This window comes from Lampetra planeri, chromosome 42, assembly GCF_965212315.1.
Source record: "Lampetra planeri chromosome 42, kcLamPlan1.2.h2, whole genome shotgun sequence".
NCBI classification, from domain to species: Eukaryota; Metazoa; Chordata; class Hyperoartia; order Petromyzontiformes; family Petromyzontidae; genus Lampetra; species Lampetra planeri.
In genome coordinates, this window is record NC_136148.1 from 9,988,242 (window position 1) to 10,012,292 (window position 24,051).

The following is a 24,051-nucleotide window of genomic DNA, read 5'->3' on the forward strand; positions in this document are numbered from 1 at the left end:
TCACACACCCACCCGTCCACCCACTCAATCTCTAACTCACACACTCACCAGCCCACCCACTCACCCAGCCACTTACCTACTCACCCACTCAACCTGCCACCAACTCGACCCCCAACAGACCTACCGACCCAACGAGCCACCTACCCCCTAAACTAAACTACTTTTTATTTCACCAGGTAAGGCCCATTGAGCTATATAGATCCATTTCAGAATATAACTGTAACAACTCATAGATAAACCAAGTGGCTTATCACAGAGACATTTATTGCAGCCAAATCCTCTAAACGCATGTTGCTTCTAAATGCAGAGGGAAACCCCGGAGGACTTAGAACAAAATCTAGGCGACCACGGGTGAGAACTTGCAAACTCCAAATATACAGGCGACAGGGTCGGGATCGAATCCTCCTGTATACTAGGCAAAATAGTGAACATCTCACCACCTTGGCGCCTCACTCTCTGACTCAACCATCCACTCACTTACACGCTAACTTACCCACTCAACCTCCCACGTTAAATTACCCACCCAGCCCTCACCCATTCACTCACTCACCGCTCACCCACCCACTCACTCACTAACTTACCCACCTATCTTCTCAACCACTCACCCAGCATCCCACTCAATCTCATACCAAACTAACTCACACACACACACCCACACACCCACTCACTGACCCACCCACTTAAGCACTCACCCAACCACCCACTTCCTCACGCACTCACAAACCCACCCATCCATATCCTCACTCATACACCCACCCACCCCATCAATCACCCACCCACCCCATCAATCACCCACCCACCCCATCAATCACCCACCCACCCCATCACTCACCCACCCACCCCATCAATCACCCACCCACCCACTAACTAACACCCACACACTCACACACTCACCCACACACTCACCCACCCAGCACTCAGTCACCGAGCCACTCAATCGCTAACCCACCCACTCACAAACCCACCCACCCACTCACCGACCCACCCACTAACTCACCCAGTCACTGACGCACTCACTCAATGTATAACCCACCCACTACCCACCTAACCTCCTTCCCACACACTCATTCACCCAACCACACACCCACCCACCCACACTCACCCACCCACCCACACTCACCCATACACTCACCTACTCGCCCAGCTGCTCAATTATTTACCGAGCCACTCACCTACTCACCCACCCACCCACTTACACTCACCCTGCCACCCACTCACCCAACCACCCCCCCCTCCCTCAGCCACTCACCGACTCACCAAATCACCCACCACCCAAATAACTAATCACCCACCCATCACTCAACCAACCAATAATTAAACCACCCATAATTAAACCACCCATTAACTCAACCACCCATTAACTCAACCACCCATTAACTCAATCACCCATTAACTCAATCACCCACGAATTCAAGCACACACTAACTCAACCACCGAGCCACTCACACACTCACCCACTCACCAAGCCATTCAAATTCAATCTCGAACAACACATGCATCTAGGCACTGACTCACCCAGCCACTCACTTAGTCATCATAAACCCATCCATGCACTTGCCCACTCACCCACCTGCCCTATCATCAACACACTAAACAACAATTTTAATATTTTTTTTATTTTACCAGGTAAGGCCCACTGAGCTATAAATATTTATTTCAGAAGCATCATCGCCACAAATGATAGCTCAACAAAGTGGCTTATCATGTATAAATTTATAGCAACCAACTCCTCTAAATGCATGTTTCTAAATGTGGAGGGAAATGTAGAGGCATCAGGGTCAGGATACGAGGCGAGGTAGTTAACATATCGCCACTGTGGTCCCCCACTATATGACTCTCCCACCCACTAACCCACACACTCACCCACTCACTCACCCACTCACTTAAACACCCACCCACTCAACCACCCACGAATTCAAGCACACACTAACTCAACCACCGAGCCACTCACACACTCACCCACTCACCAAGCCATTCAAACTCAATCTCGAACAACACATGCATCTAGGCACTGACTCACCCAGCCACTCACTTAGTACCCATAAACCCATCCATGCACTTGCCCACTCACCCACCCACCCAATCATCCACACACTAAACAAAAAATGTAATATTTTTTTTATTTTACCAGGTCAGGCCCACAGCAAAATAGATATTTTTCAGAAGCCACGTGACCACAAATAACAGCTCAATGAAGTGGCTTTTCACGTATAAAGTTATAGCAGCCAAGTTCTATAAATGCATGTTTATAAATACGGAGGGACAACCCGGAGAAAAATCATAATATTTATTTATCCTGAAGGAGTCCGATGAGCTATCCAGCTATTTTTTACCGAATAGAGGAGGGTCAGAAAAACACGAAACAATACAACAAGTGATAGGAGTGCGAGGTAGAGAAAAAAGGTAATCCAGTCATTAAACTATATATATATAATTTAAATAACTAAAATATATAAGTACAAATGGCACAAGTACATAAATTACTGCCGATATTTCAACACAATTCCTGCCAATACTTCAACACTAAACGCAAGCTTGGACAAAAGCAGTCCCAGACCACACCAAGACAACACAGTCCCTCGATGAAATTTCATGTGAAAATTGAACCATTGACACATGGGTAAGAATCAGAGTTAGTTCAAGTTCAAGTTCATTTATTAGGTATAGCCCTGTGAGCCATTCGGCTCTTGAATCGGGTGCAACCGCAACAAACAAAAAAGCAAAAACATGAACAAGAAAACATCTTAAAGTGAATATGTGATTAAGTGCAAACAGAAAATCCAAGAAAAGACAGCAAAATATTGCAGAAAAAGCACCGTACACCAACGCTGTGTGCAAAAACTTTGTTTTTACTGGTTATACTTGTTACCGAATAACATTTTTTGTTTGTTATTTTCGTTACCGTCCTCTGGTCTAGGGCAACATCTTGGTCAAGGACCCCATGGCTGGGACCATGCGGGTAACAGACTTTGGTTGCAGCTTCCATGAGACTTCTCAAAGTAAGTGACCTCAACTGCATGCATGAGTATGTGTGTGCGCTATGAACCTGGCGACCCGAGTTCAATTCCCGCTCATGAGCAACATCATTCGTAGCCGTTCCCTGTTCATCTTGGGGTGTGACAGCATCTCATCTGGCTCCTGCATTGTTTACATCATGTTCGACCATGTAATTTGAGAAGCCTTCTATGGCTGTACCTGTGGAATTTTTATCTGGTACAGTTACAATGGGAGGCTGATCCTCCTGGTCAACCATGTTATGCACAGTGATGATCTGGTGGTTGCTGCCCGCTGATGAGTTGAAGGTTCTGCTGCTGAACCTGCAGCGTGCCACTAAGAGATAGGCCTTACTATCAGCCTCACCAAATTAAGCACCTGCTCATATATTTTGTATAATCCAATACTCCACTGAGTCAACTCCCCACCGTGATGGTGCAGTTGTGGAGAGAGTAGAGAAGTGTCCGTACCTGGGCTGTGTGCTCATGACCAACTCCAGATTGGCAGCAGAGCTCTCACTCTGAATCAGTCGAGCGGCATTATATTTTGATCAGCTGCTTAACACTGTGTGGAAGTTACCTGGTCTGTCACTCGACACAAAGATCCCGGTATTTCGGAAACAGTCTTGCCCTTCCTTCTCTTTGCTTGCGGAATGTGGACCCCTCTCATAGAATATCTGCACCAGTTCGAAATTTTCAGGATGGCCTGCCTATGATCCATTTTGTAAATCTAGATTTGAAGTTTTCGTGACTGTAGGGATCCATACTCTTTGGTTCTTTCAATAAAGTCACGTAGGTATAAAATAAAATTAATTAAATCACGACGTTTCGGGCGTAACACAAGCGTCTGTCATCAGGTGGGACAACCACAGCAAGAAACAATTGCTGAAGTGGGCCCCTTCAACCCGATAGCCTAAGGGAGGTACACGCTCCCTTCTAGCGCGTCCTACACACTCCAGGCTACTCTACACACCGGTCCCTTGCCACGGCGGCTAAGGGAAGACTGGACCGACCCGTCCCAGGCAGGGTACGGGGCTCACCCCTGGTCCGCTACACCGCGGCTCTGACCAGAGCCTCGGGGAGGGTCCCAGGGTGTCCGAGCTACCTCGGGTCCGCCACAACCCGGCTCTAACGAGAGCCTCGGTTGAGGGTTCCCGGGTGCTGGTCCAGTTTTCAGGTCTTCAGATGTCTTCAAGCTTGAGTTGGCGAACACTGCTGGACCCGTTCAGAGGGTCGGCTTTTTATCCCCAGGTTGGGCTTACCCCTCCCCTCATGACCCCCCCTCCAGAACCTTCTGGAAGGTCTTAGAGGGTCTTAAATCTTAAGGGGTCTTAGGAAGGGGTGGGGGGAGCCCATCCCCCTCAGCCCCCAGCCCCTGGGGGGTCTGGGGTGTCAACCTCCGGTCACGGGCCTCCCACCTCGCTCTCTCTCGGCTGCCCCCTGTCGGCCCGTGAGCGTGGTGGCAGGTAAGCTCCTTACAGCGCCTTGTTATGGCGCAACACCTACGTGACTTTACCGAAAGAACCAAATATCCATTTTGTGTTTAACCAAGCTGAATTGTGTGAGGAGAACATAAATCCTTCAAAGATCTGAACACATTCCCATCAATCTTAATTTGGAGCTTTCGTGACTGCAGGAATTACTCTTTGGTTCTTTCGGTAAAGTCACATATAAAGATAAAATAATAAATAAAATAATAGCATACGACGTTTCGATTGCAACACAAGCAATCATCATCAGGTATAAATGAAATAGCAACAAAAATCTAACCAGAAAACTATAGACAGACATATGAGCAGACAGATATCACCAAGATACAGAGAGAGTAACACAGGTACAGAGAGGGGTGATCGTCTCTGTGGCGAGGCCTTTAATAGACAGAGGGGGGCGGGGGCAGAGAGAGGGAGGGGTTAGAGAAAAAATGTACATATCAATGAGTACGGCGACGCGTGGTAAAGTACGCAAGCTTGAACATTAGGAGAGAGGAAGAAAGAACACACTAAATTAAATAACCTAGCAAAATATCGAAATGTTAGAGAGTCGGTCAACACACAATTAACGCATAGCCTGGTCGATCACATATTTCAAAGATTGCTAAGTTAGAATTTAAGTGTGAAAATTCTTAAGAGAGAAGTTTCACACTTAAATTCTAACTTAGCAATCTTTGACACGTCCTCACACTTAGTGTGCCCTCACACTATACTCTGCTATCGGGAATTCTTCCGCTAAGGGACCTAGGGGAGGCTATGCTCACCCGACCTTGCCAGGGTAACGGGTGCCGCCACTGGGCCGTTCAGACCTGGCCCTGACAAGGGCCGGGGGTCGGAAGTGCCAGGGCGCTATCTAGATGTCTTCGGGTCTTGAGGTGAGTGCGGACTGACTCATGCTGGGAGAGCTGCCCTTTTTATACTCCTCTCTCCCAACCGCCTTCTCTCGAGAGGGTCTGGGTCTGACTGTTGGCCCCCCCAGCCCCCTCCCTCAACGGTTATTGTAGTCTTGGGTCGTACACCCGTCACTCAACAGCCCCCTTGGCTGTTCTGCGCCCCCTACACACTGAGGGCGCCACTAGAGGTATGTGACCCATACAATACGGCTACGCTGGTAAGTATACATGTTGCGCGTAACAATGCCGCTACACAGGTATACAGAAATAAATCCGCGTATACTCAAACTTCCCAGTTGCTAAATTCACGATTTTACGGTTGGCCAGGGATTGCTGCAATCACTCGTGGTTGTTTTTTTCGATACGTATTTGGTTTTCAGAAAGTACCGTTTACGCTGAGCGTCTCAGAGCACTTGGCATGCAATGACTTTCACCACATCTTTTGTCGAGCAGCTGATTGGGCACAATACGAGCCAGAAGTTAGCCTACAAACAGGCGTCAGCCTGCCAGTATAAAGCAATGATTGCTGCGGCTGCAGCTGTGTAACCACAGTTTATTAATTTGCGAGTAACTTGGCGAATTTGGGCTGTGACGCGGGACCACAATCGCTGACTAATTTCCAGTGACATCATGGGGTCTCCAACCCGCACTGTGAATGAAGTAGATAGTGCAGAGTATTTTACAGTTAATAATACAAATCCTAGAATTATCCAGGACAGCCACCAGATTATAACCGCTGAAATTCGTGCGAATGGCCTGAGGTCGGACTGTGCCATTAACGCTGCTTGTGCCTAATACGTGGGGAACGGTAGCGTAGTGGTCACTGCACGACCCAAGTTCCATTTCCACTGACTATCAACGTCAGTTACGATTATCTAAACCAGTCCTGGGTCTCCCCAAGATTGGCGCAGCCTGAAACGAGTACCTAATGTGGTGATTGCTAATAGCAATTTCTGCAAAAATCTGCTAAGGCTTTATGGGGGACCTTTGTCTTTGTCTGCCTCGTGTGTAGGTCCTGGGGTGCCTCCTGGGTTTGTGTGGGATACTGCTCCCTGCAAGGATCAATATTTTTGTGAGTTGCAGCGGAGGGTGATAGCTGATCATGTTTGTGTCCTTAGGACCATCTGCCACTCGAAAAGCCAAAACAAATTCAATGGTCACATGCACAAGCTTTGAAACGACACACCAATTATGGTCGTTTAAACTCAACCACTGGGACACGTTGAAGAGAAATCCTCACAACAACCAAATTTTCCAACGAGATAATGACGCTTCGCTCGACACTGCATCAAACATATTCAGAAGACGAGGTCATAAGTCAGAACAAAATCCAGGAATTCGCCATCAAACGCTTATACAACACGTCATGACCATTTGTTTTGTTTGGCTGTGTAGGATGGTGGAGGGTATTACGATACAAAATTGGACAGATCTTGGCCCGACGAAAAAAATATTAATAGATCATGAATTATTTCCGACCAACCATGCCTTATGATATATAATGCACCATTGTGATTCACGTTGGTTGTCGGGGCTATAGGTTTCAAACGGTAAATATGAATTGTTAATTAAAATTAAAGTTAATAAAACCCATGTATTGATCCTATAGGGTTTAACATAATAGTTAATAAAAATGTAGCGTATTTAGTATGTGTGTAGTGGTGGTGTTGACGTGCGCCGACTGTGACAGTGATGGATCACGGGGCGGCGCGGGGTGCGGGGTTGGGCACGCGTTGTGGGCGTGGTGTGGACGCGCGCGCCGGGAGTGACAGATGACGGGGCGGCGCGGCGTGGGTGGTGAGGCATGCTGAGAGGTGGGAAAACAAGATCGTAGCCAGCGCCCAGTGATTGGTCGAATAGGATGGGTGCTCGCAGCGACGTCCGCAGGTGGGGTATAAAGGGGGACGCGCGAGAGCACTCGGGGAGAGTTATCCAGTTGAAGACCGAAGACGGAGTTGAAGACCTAGTGCCCCGAGACCCCTAGTCCCGCCGTCCTTGTAGGGACCGGGGCCCTGTGTGGCTCGGAGGCGAGACTGTGGGACCCGGGGTCCGACGCCCACGTGGGTCGGGCTGGGGACCCACAGTCAAGACGGACACCCCGGGCAGGGAGTGTCCAGAGTAGCTCAGTGGGCGTTAGTCGCCGAGTAGCTAAGTGGGTGTTGGTCACCCGAGTAGCTCAGTGGGCGTTAGTCGCCAGGGTAGCTAAGTGGGTGTTGGTCACCCGAGTAGCTCAGCGGGCGTTAGTCGCCGAGTAGCTAAGTGGGTGTTGGTCACCCGAGTAGCTCAGTGGGCGTTAGTCGCCGAGTAGCTAAGTGGGTGTTGGTCACCCGAGTAGCTCAGTGGGCGTTAGTCGCCGAGCAGCTAAGTGGGTGTTGGTCACCCGAGTAGCTCAGTGGGCGTTAGTCGCCAGGGTAGCTAAGTGGGTGTTGGTCACCCGAGTAGCTCAGTGGGCGTTAGTCGCCAGGGTAGCTAAGTGGGTGTTTGTCACCCGAGATACTAAGTGGGTGTTAGTCACCTGTGAACGAGTTTGGTAAAATAAAGAGTGTGTTACCCGTGAAGTCGTCTCCCGCCGAGTTACTACATTACAACTGGCGTCAGAAGTAAACCTGTCTTCAAGAAGAATGGACACGAGGAAGACTACCCGTACCCACGAGCGAGGTCGGGAAGACGACGGCGTACCGGGGACACCAACCTCGGGAGGAGAGGACGAGGAGTTGCCGCCGATGCAGCACTTCGCGGTGATGGCCGACGCTCCGCTCGCCTCCGACACCAGCCTCCAAGACGCACACTCCAGGTTGGCGGAGTTGCTACTCGCCGCCGCCGCTGTCTTGGCGGACATCTCCGTTCCGGCGAGCGAAAAAACGGCTGCGGGGTTGGTGGAGAAAGCGAGGTTGGAGGGATCCCGCCAAAAGGCGCTTTGCGCCAAAAGTCTGGAAGTTGCCGCCGTTTTTGAGGGGCCGCCATCGATTGGCGGGAAGCACGGACACCACGTGGCCGGAGACCTCCGCTCAGCGCAGCCCACGTCATCAGCGCGCGCCGGAGCTCTCCATTTTGCGCCTGACGACCGAGCCGACATTTTACACAACTACAGCGGAGCGCGGGAAAATCTCTCCGACGTCGACGACGATCGGGTCCTCCAGCAAAGATTGCCCGCGCTGTCGGCGTTCAAGGCGGATGGGGGCGACTGGGGAGCCTTCCAACGAAGGTTCCTCGCTCATCAGGAAATGTCGGGGTGGTCCGACACCACTGCCCTGTGTGCGTTGCCAGCGATGCTCGACGACGACGCGCTTGCAGCCTTCACATCTGCTGCAAGGTCGTCCCGCTCTACGCTCCAGGCCGCACTACACCTGATGGCGAAGGTGTTCGGACCGCCCTCCACCTGTCGCCACCAGTTCTACGATCGGCGAAAGGTGGCTGGAGAAACGACGCTCGCCTATCGCACGGCGCTGCTCGCCTTGGCGGACGCAGCTTTTCCCCGCATGGACAAGGAGGGGAAGGACGCCATGGTGACGGAGCAGCTGCTGGCGTTGGCCCACGAGTTGGGGGTCCCCATCAATGTGGCGGACGAAATGGATATCTGCTCCCTGGCGATCGCCACGAGCATTCACGCATACGAGGTCCTCAAACGCAAGCCGGGGGTCGTCTGCAAATTGGCGGGGAACGCGGCACTGGCCGCCACGATCGCCGAACCTCAGCCAACTGCGGATCAGGAGCAGGCCTTCGCTGCATCGCGTCCGGGGGAGTGGAGAACGGGAGGTCGTTCGCCCACACGTTCATCCCGCAAGCTGGAGCAACCGAAACCTACGGTGTCCCTCGTCGTCTGCTACAACTGCGGCCTTCGGGGTCACGTCGCAGCCGGGTGCCGGGCCCCGCGTCAGCGCGCCACAGGACCACGTCGGGACGACGACCAGGCCCACAAGTCATCCCAACAAAACCCGGCAAGTCGCGGCACCTCACACGCTCGGTCCACTAACACGGCACATTCGGGTCGCCGCTTGGCGGTGGGGGGTTCGCGGCTGGGTGCCGGGGGTTCACTTCGGCGAGGGGGGTCCGTACACGGCCCGCAAGCAGTCGAATGGTCCGAATTGGCCCACAGGATAGTGGCTGCGTCGGCTGGGTCGTCCGTGGTAACGGGGTTTATTGACGGGGTTGAGGTCCGGGTGCTTGTGGACACGGGTGCGTCGGCCACTATCATTTCGGACCTTATTTATAACATTCTTCCCGTCCAAAGTAGACCCCTTCTGCCAGTGGACGTGCCAATTTATGCGGCGAATGGGGGATCCCTGGGGATCATCGGCCAGATTCGGGCGACTATTTGCATTGGTGACATCAAATTGGCGGGCCCTATTTTTGTATCATCATCGCTGGCCGTTCCCTGTTTGCTAGGTACGGATTTTTTGTCCAAAATGCCCATCAAAATTCTCATAGATCAGGCCTGCATTGAGCTTCCGTCAGGTCGGCGGGTTGCGTTCTTGACGAGCCCTACCAAAATACGCACGGTTTGTGCGACGGTGCAGGCGCTGGCAACTCAGACTGTACGGGTGCCCCCGGGATCGCAAATGTTGGTACCCCTTCGGTTGAGGAAACCACTCGAGGTGGGTGCGGAGGCACAGGGGGTGCTGTTGGGGCCGTCTAACAGGGCCAGAAGGGGCCTCGACTTAGCGGTTGCTCAAACCATGGTGAGAGGGGACAGTGAGCCGTTCGTAATGGTCCTGAATACGGGGTCGCGGCCGGCCGTAATTGCGCAGGGAACGGTGCTGGCTCACGCCGCGCCGCTACCCGTTGAGGAACGGCTCGTGGCTCAAGCAGATTTCACTGTCGAGTCGCATCCTCCAAGTGACGAGGGGACAGAGTGGTTGGACTCGTTTTGTGCCGGTTCTGCTAACTTGTCCAAAGTGCAATTGGGAGCATTGAGGGGTTTGCTACTCGAGTTTGCTGACGTGTTCAGCAAACATAAGTACGATATCGGCTGCACGGACCTCTTGCGCCACCACATAGCTACAGGGGACGCGGCCCCTATTCGACAGAATCCCTTCCGGCTCAGCCCAGCCGAGAAGGAGCATGTGCAATCGGCGGTTAATGATATGTTGGCGGCCGATATCATTTCACCCTCTTCTAGTCCGTGGGGTGCTCCTATTGTCCTAGTTAAAAAACAGGACGGGTCCTTGCGGTTTTGTGTCGATTTCCGCCGCTTAAACAAAATCTCGATGGCGGATGCGTATCCGCTCCCCAGGATGGATGAGTCGCTGGATGCCTTGGCGGGAGCACAGTTTTTTTCCACACTCGATCTGCTTTCCGGATTTTGGCAATTGCCACTCGATAACGAGTCTAAACCTAAAACCGCTTTCCGGACACCTGGTGGCCTATTTGAATTCAACCGTTTGCCCATGGGCTTACATTCCGCTCCCGCCACGTTCCAGAGACTCATGGAATTGGTTTTGTCGGGCCTCCAATGGGACACCTGTTTGATTTATCTCGACGACATCATCGTCTTCAGTCGGACTTTTGAGGAGCACCTCCAGTGACTGAGAGCGGTGTTCCTCAGGATGCGTTCCGCTAAGCTTAAATTTAAACCGGCTAAATGTTTTCTGCTTCGGGAATCGGTCAGGTATTTGGGCCATATCGTGAGTCGTTCAGGGATCTCGACAGACCCTGCTAAGACGCACTGCGTCAGCTCATGGCCAACGCCAACCTCGGTCACGGAGGTTCGCAGTTTTATTGGTTTCGCCTCCTATTACCGTCGTTTTGTCAAGCAGTTTGCCACCATAGCCAGGCCCCTGCACGCTTTGACGGCTAAGGGTGTGCGGTTTCACTGGGGGGCGGAAGAGGAGGCTGCGTACTGCTCCCTTCGTGACGCCTTGGTGCAGGCTCCCCCCTTGTGTTACCCCGATTTCACACAACCGTTTTTGCTTGACACAGATGCCAGCAACACGGGTATCGGGGGGGTGCTCTCACAGGTGGTCGGGGGGGTTGAACGGGTGGTCGCCTATGGTAGTAGAGTTCTTTCCCCCGCCGAACAACGCTATTGCGTGACTCGTCGTGAATTGTTAGCGATTGTGTTTTTTACACAGCAATTCAGGCCGTATCTTTACGGCCGTCATTTTACGGTCCGTACGGACCATGCGGCTCTACAATACGCTATGCGCGTGGCACAGCCATCGGGCCAATTGTCCCGATGGTTAGAGGTCCTTCAGGACTACCAATTCACGACGATTTACCGCAAGGGATTGCGACACTCAAATGCGGACGCCTTGTCGCGGTTGCCACCGTGCACGGACTGCACATGTTTGTTGGGATCGGCGCGGTGCAAACCCCCGGTCGCCGACACCCCGGGAGTTGCGCTCGCCGCCACTGACACCCTGGGAGTCGACGCTCCCACGGGGAGGGATTCGCTGTTGTCGTTGCCCCTCATTGAGTGGGGCCGTCTCCAAATGTCCGACAGCTCCCTACTTACGCTACGTCGAAAAGTTGGCGCTCCCGAGGTAGGGGATGCGCGGGTCGGTTCCTGGGTGTGCAGACAGGGCCTTTTGATGAAGTGGGACAACATGTCCCGGCGTCACGTGCTCGTTGTGCCTGTTGCTATGCGGGGTAGGGTTGTTCTGGCAGCTCATGAACGGCTCATGCATCTGGGTTTTCACAAAACGCTCGCCCTAATCCAGCGAGACTATTATTGGCCGGGGATGGGTAACGACGTGGCGAACATTCTTAAGGGATGCGTAGGGTGCGCCAAAAGAAAACCGCCACCATTGGCAGCTAATCCACCGCTGCAATCCATTCAAGTTTCGCGCACAAACGAATTGGTTGCGTTGGACATCTTGGGGCCCTTTCCTGCTACACCGAGGGGAAATAGGTTCCTGCTGGTTGGCGTAGAATACTTCACCCGATGGCCCATGGCATGGCCACTCGCCAACCAGTCGGCTGCAGCGGTGGCGGACGCCTTCGTCCAGGGTTATGTTTTGGACAAGGGCGCCCCCGAACGCTTGCTGACGGATCAAGGAAATAATTTTTCGAGCGTTTTGTTGCGCGAGGTGTGCGACCTGTTGGGTACAAAGAAAGTGCGTACTTCCCCCTACCACCCGCAGACTGACGGGATGGTTGAGCGTCTGAACAGGACGATTACGTCTATGCTGTGCCGACAGGTCTGCGACGATCAGGTTGATTGGGACTTACAGGTGCCGGGGGTACTCGCGGCCTATCGAATGGCCCCTCATGCGGCGACGGGGTTTTCCCCATTTTTTCTTATGTATGGGCGGGAGGCCGATCCGGCCATGGACGTCCAACTGGGGATTTCCCAGCCACGTGCAAAATCAAAATTGGCAGACCACATCAAATTTAATATCGCCAAATTGACTGAAGCGCGGGAGGCGGCGAGGTTGAATTCGCGGTCTCGGCAAATCGCGAACGAGAGATTGCATGGGCGGAGGGTGCATACGCATGATTGGAAACCAGGCGATAAGGCCTGGCTGCATTGTCCACATGCACCGTTGGCTACGTCCCCCAAATTGTTGAGACCTTGGAGGGGACCGGTGGAAATTGTGCGGGTTGCACGACCCCAGAGTATACAGATTAAATGGGAAAAACGCCGTTGGTACGTGCACCCCTCCCGACTGAAGCCCTATGCGGCACCGTGTGACCCCGTTCTGTGCCGTAACGACCGGGCGTGTGATGTGACCGTCGACTTGGGGAGGGAGGTGTCGCAGGCTGATCCTCACGTGTCTCCACCTGACCCACCCCCAGGTGCCTCGGGCTTGACGGCTGCTGACCGACGGGAACCTGAACCCCGCGGCACGCACGGGTCCTCGATGCCTGGCCAATGTCTTCCTGAACTGCCGGCACCACCGGACGTTCAACCGCGTCTGGTGCCGTACGACGGACCGGCAAGGCGGACTCGGGCTAGGGCACAACAATTTTCATGAAGACATTTTTTTTCGACACCGAGCTCGCCCGGTGTTCCCCTCTGCCGGGGTAATGTCCCGTTGTAGGGACGCTCGGAAAGAATGGGACGCTGCACGAGTCGAGAGAAAAAAAAAAAAATATTTCCATTTATTTTTCTTTCTGCATACACATTGCTATTGTCACTCGCCGGATTGTATATATTGTTCTGTTGTCGCGGTGGCATTGGTTGATGGTTGCGGATGGTAGTGTTCGCGTTGTGTTGTGTTGTTACGTTAGTTGTTGTTCTTGTTGTTGTGTTGTGTTACGGGGCACACAGGGGGATTTGTATATTTTTATAGCAGCCGGGTCGGCTGCGAGCTATGTGGTAGGGGGTGATGTAGTGGTGGTGTTGACGTGCGCCGACTGTGACAGTGATGGATCACGGGGCGGCGCGGGGTGCGGGGTTGGGCACGCGTTGTGGGCGTGGTGTGGACGCGCGCGCCGGGAGTGACAGATGACGGGGCGGCGCGGCGTGGGTGGTGAGGCATGCTGAGAGGTGGGAAAACAGGATCGTAGCCAGCGCCCAGTGATTGGTCGAATAGGATGGGTGCTCGCAGCGACGTCCGCAGGTGGGGTATAAAGGGGGACGCGCGAGAGCACTCGGGGAGAGTTATCCAGTTGAAGACCGAAGACGGAGTTGAAGACCTAGTGCCCCGAGACCCCTAGTCCCGCCGTCCTTGTAGGGACCGGGGCCCTGTGTGGCTCGGAGGCGAGACTGTGGGACCCGGGGTCCGACGCCCACGTGGGTCGGGCTGGGGACCCACAGTCAAGACGGACACCCCGGGCAGGGAGTGTCCAGAGTAGCTCAGTGGGCGTTAGTCGCCGAGTAGCTAAGTGGGTGTTGGTCACCCGAGTAGCTCAGTGGGCGTTAGTCGCCAGGGTAGCTAAGTGGGTGTTGGTCACCCGAGTAGCTCAGCGGGCGTTAGTCGCCGAGTAGCTAAGTGGGTGTTGGTCACCCGAGTAGCTCAGTGGGCGTTAGTCGCCGAGTAGCTAAGTGGGTGTTGGTCACCCGAGTAGCTCAGTGGGCGTTAGTCGCCGAGCAGCTAAGTGGGTGTTGGTCACCCGAGTAGCTCGGTGGGCGTTAGTCGCCAGGGTAGCTAAGTGGGTGTTGGTCACCCGAGTAGCTCAGTGGGCGTTAGTCGCCAGGGTAGCTAAGTGGGTGTTTGTCACCCGAGATACTAAGTGGGTGTTAGTCACCTGTGAACGAGTTTGGTAAAATAAAGAGTGTGTTACCCGTGAAGTCGTCTCCCGCCGAGTTACTACATTACATGTGCATTCTTCTGAAAGTTTACAGCTATATATGTACGTTTAGTTTATTTCGCACCATACAAAACCAACAGTGCTAATCGGAGGTTTGGGAAATCACAGACGAAGCCCGAAGTAATTGCACGTCAGGGTTAATGTCGCCATGTCTCGTCCCAATTAAGTCATTGGCAGTGTAAATGTTCTAATTCGGACCATGACGTTGGCACACAACGGTCTACTCCTTTGGAATGATGTTACGGGGGTATTTAACTGGCACTTGCAAATCAAACGGCTCAAAATATTTCACGGTAAAAATTTATACTGCAGTCAAAACCCAGGGTGGTGTGGCGGATCCCAACCCCACGCCGAGTCATCGTGCTAAATTTTTGCATTTCTGCACTGGCGGCTGTGCGAGGCCAACGTGGTTTGTGACAGTGTTCCTCCTGTATCTCGTCATTCCCACAGACGGCTCGGGGATGCCTTGGAATGAGAGAATATTCTCAGGGAGCTACCCGCTCCACGAGGCGGTCGCCACTCACGACCCCACCTTGGTAGACTTCGTCTCTAGCTGCCTACGGTAAGAACCCCCCCTGCTCTTGTCACTCTCCTCCAAGAGACACCCATAGAGTCACGAAGATTTACATAGAGATCCATAGTCACAACAATAACAACAACCGCCATTCGCCACTAAGTGGCGGTGACGTCACCACGACGCTTGTGCCAGGCCATGTGCACCTTGAGGCCACGTGAAGTGTCCAACGCCCGCTGGCAGGAGGTCACGGGGCAGACCTAGGTGCCACGGGTTGACTGACTGAGATGACCGAGATGACTGGCTGATGCACCACCTGTGCCCCCTACTGTGCCAACTTGTTGTGCTTTAGCCACCCAGCGCTCCGCTCGTTGTTGTGAGCGTCGCTCCTCCGCGCTCCGTTGTTGCTGGAGGGCGACTGCCTCCAACTGCCCAGTAGCGTATTTCACGAGCCTCTTCCACAGAGGCCGATCTTGACACCGCTGGTACCGGTCTTCAGCAAGTCCACTCAGCTCCACATCCTCCAGTCCTGCATCAGTCCATCTCTACTCCAGCCCATTTCTTGCCCTTTTAGCCCTCTAACTGGACAAACAGAAGCAGCTTGGGCATGCGGTGGTGGGGCATGAGGGCTACATGACCCAGCAAATGCAGCGTTGCCTGCTGGAGGAGCTAATTGATGGGACTGTGTCCAGATCTTTCAAGGATTTGTGAGCCCCTCACACAATCCAGCCTGGTTAAACCAAGGATGGATTGTAGAGAGGCCAGCCTAAATGTTTCTAACCAGCGCAGATGTTCCATGACAGGGGTCCACATTTCACAAGTATAGACAGCCGATTAATATATAATGCTGCCTGACTGATTTAGAGTGAGACCTCTGCTGTCAAACCGGAGCTGATCATAAGCACACTGCCCAGATCTAGAAAACTCTCCACTTTCCACTCTCTACACTCCATTGTATATACACACTTGCACACACTTGCACACTTGTAGCCTACACAGAATATGAGGTCAAGTGCGCACCTATGAAGAACGGCACTGCACACAAGGGAGGTGGTGTGACCAGAGCCATGGCCGGCCGCCTTCGTCTCCCCCGTGCTGACGTTCACTACATGCCACATCAGGTTCTCGTATTCATCTGAATCTAAGTAAGTTGGGACATTTGTAAATGCGCAACTATTTATAAGCTAGGTGATCACGAGAAGCGCACAAGAAAATGGAAAATCGGTTCTGATGTTTGCTGTTGCCATTCTTAACCGTGAGATTGACTCGAACTCGGCTCGCCAGGTCCGGAACGTGGTGCGCTATCCGCTATGTGAGCGCCAATGCCTCATCAGTTTTTTCTGTCGCAGTTGTTGCCCCTGCTGCTCGCACCCGTCGCCCTCATCATCGGCCTCCCCGTCGTCGTTGTTGCCGCGCAGCGACCCGGCGTCTCGTCTGGCGGCCACCCGCAGCGGACATCCCCATACTTCCAGACCCTCGCCGTGGCCGACTTGCAGTGCCAGCGCCCCGAGCCGGCCTCCCTGAGCTCGCGGGAGGATCTCGACCACTGGTAAAATTGTCACGGCCAGCCCAAGTTCGAGTGCGCGGCCTCCCTTCTTACAGTTGGCCCAACTCCGAATTGGAGCTGGAGCAAACATCCCCAAGTCAGCAGCCTCTCACCACCGGTGTGACAGTTCAGAACTGGTTTCTACTGCATTGCACACAATACCTGCTTGACGACTCGATGTGCGATCACGGCCACGATGCACCACTCTGCTACTCCTTACGCAATCATCTGGCTCGATCACCTCTATCCAATCAGAGCGGTCTACATCGGCCACTTGTACTGCCATCCACGCGCCCACCACTCGCTCTGCCTGTCGATTGCCTTCAACCCAATGGCTTTGAATACACCACACAATCTCATTGACTCTGGGAGAGTAAGCAGGCTTAGTGCTTAGATGGGAGACTCCCTGGGAATACCGGGTGTTGTGGGCTTAGGCCACAAGATGACTAGTCGAAGGCGGGCATCGATGGATTCTTGATTCCATCTCTCCGTATCATTGAGGTGCATCCTTGTCATATGCATGGCGTTCTACTTGGTACCGTTTCCTCCCACACGCACCACTCCATTCAATTGGCCAAACATTCCAATGTAGCGGAAGCCTCCTGATAATGTCTTAAGACTCAGTAGGGCTCTCCTGGGTAAACAGAAGGCAGCTTTCACATTTTGTTATTATCGGTCACCCTTTAACCCTTGTCTCTACACACCAACCTGCAACATGTTCAGAACTCATCCAGCTGACTGTTCATCAACCCACCCTGGCCACCTGCTTCCCATCAGCTGTTCCCTCACTTGGCCATTCGTCTGAATGGAGGCAAGGGTTGGTCACTGGGGAGACAGAGTGAGCCGGGCCTAGTTCTGGCCACCCACTCCGTGCTGGCCACTTCACCCCCTCATGTGCTGTCCCGGCCTTAGCAGATGTTCGCTCGCAACATTTGCCCCGGCGGTCTCTTGAGGCGATGGGAGGGATCTCTGTCCTCTTGAGTTGGTGACCGAGCAATTGTTTGAGTGACGCGGCTCTCTGCCCACATGTCGCCACCACAGAGCGCGGGTCGCATGGCCCAGGACTCGGGCGAGCTCAGCCTCACGGTCACGCACGGGGAGCCAGACGGAAACCCCAATGAGGACGTGGAACGTATCGGCGACGTCCTCTTTGGAACAAATGCCCTCCACCTCCACTCCCGTCACTTCTCAGTTTCCTCATTCTGAGTGTGGCAATATCTGACAACCCGTGTGTTTTCACTGTCCCCAATTAGACTGTCAAGAAACTCTCGGCATCCTCTTGAGCGAGTGGAAGCAGCCAATGAGATGTGGTCTTGGTCGTGAAGTCTGTTGCGCTGACGCTAACGATGGCAGTATCGCGCTTTTATTCTGCCCTCGGCTTCTTGTGGTGTTCACAAGGGGCCGGCATTCCACCCCACTCCCTCCCCAGCAACTCAACTACTCTCATTGCGAGGCCACTATTCGATTCCTGATCAGATAATTTGTATGGTCTTGTTATCATTCGTATTGTTTCTCAATTATTCTCCGTTTAATGATGAAATGTAATAACTTATTACGTTTTGTGTGCTCTGTTAGCTGCGGTCTCGCGTGGTAGGGGTGGCTCGCAAACCAACCTGCCACACCGGTGTCACATTGACCATCACCACCATGGGCCTAAATGTCAAATATATTGAACGATTGGAAATAATAACTTCTCACGCATGCAACTCGGCGCTTTTATCAGGTGCGTATCGCGTGGCGTGATTAACAATCGTGCAGTTAGGGTCGAAGCTAGTTTTGTTTTGTTTATTGGTCTGGTCGATCCAAGTGCGTGTCGAGTCCGGGCTCTGCTCAGTTCGGGGTACTGCTGGTGCCACCACGCTTGTGACGCTGGCACTGGTGTCTCTCCGCAGCTTGAGCGAGCGCTACGAGGAGGAGATGGCAGTCAACTCCGGCAGGCGGCTGGTACAGAGGTACGAGCAGGAGAAGAGCCGTCTCGCCGAAGGGCTGCTCCACCCACGCTTGCACGGATAGCCGGATGACGTCGCGGCCACCGAACGGCCAAACCACCAACCCGACGGACGACCCCCACCCGACCGCCAGCCCACGGGTACCCCCACCGAGTAAATAACCCAACACGCATCATCCTGACACACTGACCAAATAACTTACAGACCGATAACTCGCCACCCCATCCTATGACCCAATAAAATACTTTCGCAACAATATATATGAACCCGACACCCGACCTGCTCACCCTCTGACTCTATAAGACACCGAGGCCAATACAATACACCAACTTGGTGAAACTCTGACCCATCAATCGATCCATTTGACTTTGAGCCTATCCACCAGATCACCAGCTGACCTACTGATCCAATAAACACTCTAACCTGGTAACTTACTGCCAAAATACTGATCCACCAAATGACCCTATAACCTTGCCAGCTAGGCTCAGACTCACGACCAGCTGATCTAATAATCTAAAAACCCACTGTCCCACCAGGCTATCCCCGCTATGAAGGAGGGACCGGTATTATAATTAATGTTGTGTTTTTGTTCCGCGTTTAGGCACCACTGCCATTACTTGGCCATAAACGTGTTTAAGCCCAGGAGTGTCTGTGCACTGATCTTTCCCAAATGGAAGCTGCTCGTGGTGGAGGCAACATGTCACGTCTGGCAACGCAAAACTAGTTTAGCACCAATGGATTTGACTTAAACCACTCGTGCACAAGACCTGTTGAAAAATTATCCTGACATTTTTATAAATTAATACACGCCGTGAGGAGGGTAGTTCCTTAAACAGCATGCTGGAAGTGGTCGAGTGACACGGACGTATGTTCTCCTGTACGTGTATTCCACGTAGTTATGTTCTCCTGTAAACGAGAGCTACTCCTAGGAAAATGTGCACAACGCACGCTGCGCTCCCACGGTTTCATCTTTACATGTCACAGCGATCTGCAGGTTCTGCGCTTGTTTAGCTTGAGGCTGTAGTCATCGCCGCAACGCTGCGAGGGAGTCTGCTGAGTGAGCTCCTGCGCCCCGTTATCAATCGAAGGCTCGCGTTACCGAGCCACGTGTCGCCAGGCTCGATCGGAACACGACGGTGGCTGGGAGGGCTCGGTGGGTTGTTTAAAGTTCTTGGGAGACGCCGCAATGGGGGATCAACGTAGGCTCGGAATGAACTTAGCAAAATTATATCACTTGAGAGAGAAGGCTGCAGATGTGTGCGTCGTTGTCTCGTTACCAGCTTTTGTTGAACACTTGGGTGTCACGTGGTGCATTTTATAATTCTCGTGACAGACTGCAAAGGCTGAAGTGGAATTCCTCACACATCCGACACGACACAATATATGCACAGACACACGTAAACTTTACCCCCTGTATTTCCAATATTCCTATAACCGTGCTCGATTCAAGACACTTATTATCTCTTTATCGGTGACACATTTAATAGTCATGTTTTTTGCTGGCTGTCTTGTGTGTGTGGGTCTTTGGGGCTGTCTGATGAACAAAAATAAAATTAGTTCCTTGAGTGTTAGCCCCTCCATATACGTAGGTTTTGTTCGGGCATTCCAATTTCCTGCCACACACGACGACCAATTCAGCTCCTGCCCTCAGGACCCTCTTGGAAATGCAGCTTGAGACCACCAATCACTGCACCGCCACTCCCCAAATGCAGGATACTGCAGCATGCGTCAAAAATAAAATCCATTCCAGTCATTCTCAGCACAACAACGGATGAAGGCCCCTCCCGTACGTCGCGTTAACAATGGGGGTCATTTGATCATATTTCACCACGCTGGTGAGTGCGAGTGCAAAATTATTCCCGGTGTAAGCGATCCGGAGCGTTCCGGCTGAAAGTAAACATTGAGCGTCGCGATGGAGAGAAAGAGCAGTCTAATCACGAGAGAAGAAGGCGCGATGAAGGGACCACTCCTACCCCTTGTAGCAAGCCACCCTCCCTTAGCATGCCTCTTGATACTTCTCCACTGTCTATCAATGCTCACAACACGCTCGATTTTTTTCCTTGTTTTTTTTTATTCTCGTCGATTCTTTTGCATGGAAGCCCCCGTTTCAGCGAGGCCGGTGCTCTCCTCCATCCCGTAGGCATTCAGACGTGACTCGCCTCCTCTCGTGCAATGTCTGACCTCCATCCCCCTCCCTGCGCTCCTCTCCTACAATGCTCCATCTCCTCACAAGTTGCCAAGTTCTCCATTCGGTGGCCACACTTCCCCTACAAGGTGACCCTGGCAGCGCGGACCTGGGAAGCTGCGATCCTCCGTGAACGCACCAGCGCTTTCCTTCAGCATCTTCCTCGGGAGGCTTGCTGAGGTCCGGAGCTCCGAGAAGGTGGGAGGGGGGTTCCAGGCGGCGTGGGCCGGGTCTTCACGAACCGGCTACCCTTATGCCGCCCCCTGCTGGCGTGGGGTGGCGACGCCTGTTCATCACCCAAATTCGAAGGCCTCATTCCCCGCCGTTCTGGCCTTAGTGACGGAATATGGAGGTGCTTTGGGATACAAATTAAATGTAACTAAATCGGACTTGATGCCCCAAATAAATTTTCAAGAAATTAGTTTTCAATCTAGATGATTTAAAAGTGTATAGCTCCAGTGGCTTCCTAATATCGGAAGCGCATCTGAAAGCGTGTGATGTGCTGAGGCCAGAGCACAAATAATCATCCCCATGCAACATGGCCACCATGATGCAGTCCCCCATGCAACATGGCTACCATTAAGTCCCTCATACAACACTGCCAACATGAAGTCCCCCATGCAACTTGGCCACCTGGATATCACTCATGCATCATGGCCGCTATGAAATCTTCAATGCATCATGGCCACTGTGACATCCACCATGCAACATGGCCATCGTGATGTTCCACCATTCACCATGGCCCTCTGTGACATCCCTCATTCCTGTTCTTACCTTGCGGTGATTTGATGCAGATGGAGGCGGTGCCCTCTGAGGACAGCGCCCTCCACGTGGTACAAAATTCGCCCTTATTCCTCGCCACTCCAGATTGGCTCATCTACACACACACACAAAGACAAAGGTCCACCACATAGGCTTTAGCAAGATGTGGGAGATAGTGCAAGCGGCGAGCACTGAGCCAGGATCTCTGAGATCCTGGGCTCCACATTCAGGAGGGTCCTGCTGAGATGTCAGTTCTCAGCGTTCGGATATTTGGCCAATGTTAGATGTCACACTTGGATTAACAATGAGACACGTGTGTATTTAAAGGACACACGCAGGTTAATGGCATCCTTCAAACTGTTAAGAGAAGTAGGGCTGGGCCAGGACATGCCACGGCCACAAGGAACAACGATGGCTGATGGTCAAGAACAATAACGGAGGTGCAGCCAAGTATCGGAACACGTCTGAGAGGATGGCTGCTAGAAAGATGGAGCGACAAAATCGGTGCTTGGTGGATTATTCCATCACAGGATCGTGAGGGGTAGCAGGGTCTCAAGGAAGGAGGCCTTCATCCAGTAGTGGATAGATAAAAGTACAGTAGATTATTAAAACGTAGAAAGGCAGGTACACAGAGAGGATCTTGGGGAGATACTCTGATAGATGCACACACACTCAGGCAGCCAAGCCGATGCACACTTAGGTGTACGGATAGGTGACAGGTAGCCACACGCGGAGTGGAGAGCACACGTCCATTAATACTTCACCACACGAGTCGAAGAGCCACACGTACCTCCATGGTGGCCAATTGCAGAGCAGTGTGCACAGAACTAACAGCGTCTCTCGCGCAGTCCAGGTCTCTGCGTGCGAAGCAGGAGACGAAGCCGAGGATCACGTAGAGTCGAGGAGGTGTGACCGCACCCACATCTCAACACGAGTCAAGTCACAATGCGGACTCACACCATGAACCCACATCATCAACACAGACTCACATCATCACCAATCACTCACAACACAAAACACAAAAACAACAACCGACATTCGCCACTTAGTAGCGATGATGTCACCACGGCGCCTTTGCCAGGCCAGGTGCACTTTCAGGCCACACGAAGTGTCGAAGGCTCGCTGACAAGACGTCACGGGACAGACCCAGGTTCCAAAGGTTGGCTGAGATGATTGGTAGATACACCAGCTGTATGCCCAACTGTGCCAACTTGCCTAATTTTATCCGCCACTCGTTGTGAGCGTCACTCCTCTGCCCTCAGTTGTTGTTGGAGGCAGTCTGCCTCCAACTGTCCAGTAGCCTCCTTCACGAGCTTCCTCGTGAAGGATGCTATTTACACCGCTGGTACCAGTCTTTCACAAGTCCACTCAACTCAACATCCTCCCATACAGCATCAGTCCATATTTTCGACAGCCCATGTCGTGGCCGTTTAGCCCCCTTTATGTGGCCAAAAAGAAACTGCTTGGGTATGCGGGCTACAAGACCCAGCAAACGCAGCCTTGCCTGCCGAAGGAGCTTACTGGTGGGAATGTGTCCAGATCCTTCAAGGATTTGTGAGCTCCTTACACAATCCAGCTAGGTTAAACCCAGGATGGCTCGTTGGAACCACCACCGACACCACCACCACTAACACCATCAGCATCACCACCAACAACACCAGTACCACCACCAACAAGAATATCACCATCATCAACACCGTCACCAGCACCACCAACAACACCAATAGCACCACCATCAACACCACCATCAACACCAACAACACCACCATCAACACCACCAACAACAACAAAGATAAATATCCCCCTTATAGCTGAAATAAACTGTTGGGGCAAGTGCTGTTAGCCAGCATCACCTATGAAGGCCGGAAAAGCACACGAGGGCGTGGGTGGCCAACACCACGCCTTTGTCTCCGAGTGGCGATATTTACACACCACACCAGGTACTCATTTGAGGCTGAGTTGACCTAGGGGAGGCCCAGGACCGGTTCATATAATCGTCACTGGTGTTGACAGCGCGTTAACCACTCCACACACACAGACTCACACACGGACTCACACAAACACAGACTCACACCACACACACACAGACTCACACCACCGCACCACCCACCCACAGCTAGGATCCACTCCTCACCTTGGCCAGAGTTTCTCCCCGCCTCTCTAACGGACAAACTGCCAGGGGGAAGCGCGTGACTCGAGACGAGGGGGCGGTACCAGGTGACCACGCCCACCGAGACGTAGAGCCCTGAGCCCCTCACCCCCCCCCCATGCCCACCCCCTGGCCCCACCTCTTCACCCCCCCTCGGCCCGCCCCCTCCCCCCGCTGAGGCCGGGGCGAGTGGAGGCAGCGCTGTGCATTGTGGGTGGCGAGCGGCTGATTTGGATTCCCGCTCGCGGCCACCGTCGGTGGCTCGCGAGCTGCTGAAGCGGCGGCTCGCTGGCTGGGCCTCCTCTACATCGACTCAGCCCGAAGAAGGTGAGAACCTTGCACGGTGTGGACACATCAGCAGTGGCGGTGGTGGAG

At 52.9% G+C, this 24,051-nt stretch overlaps 1 protein-coding gene and 1 long non-coding RNA gene across 2 annotated transcripts; one reads left to right on the top strand and one right to left on the bottom strand.

Moving 5' to 3' along the window:
* Window positions 1-16,207: 16,207 nt before the first annotated feature.
* LOC144732394 (uncharacterized) lies at window positions 16,208-18,667 on the top strand. Its single transcript, XM_078613912.1, has 2 exons — window positions 16,208-16,634; window positions 18,524-18,667. Exons 1-2 carry the CDS (start codon window positions 16,408-16,410, stop codon window positions 18,642-18,644), a joined length of 348 nt encoding a protein of 115 aa, XP_078470038.1. The 5' UTR covers window positions 16,208-16,407; the 3' UTR covers window positions 18,645-18,667.
* Window positions 18,668-19,982: 1,315 nt separating this feature from the next.
* LOC144732395 (uncharacterized) lies at window positions 19,983-22,386 on the bottom strand. Its single transcript, XR_013588202.1, has 2 exons — window positions 22,318-22,386; window positions 19,983-21,642 (listed from the first exon to the last, which is right to left on the bottom strand). It is a non-coding gene; the product is annotated as an uncharacterized LOC144732395 (long non-coding RNA).
* Between the last annotated feature and the right edge of the window lie 1,665 nt (window positions 22,387-24,051).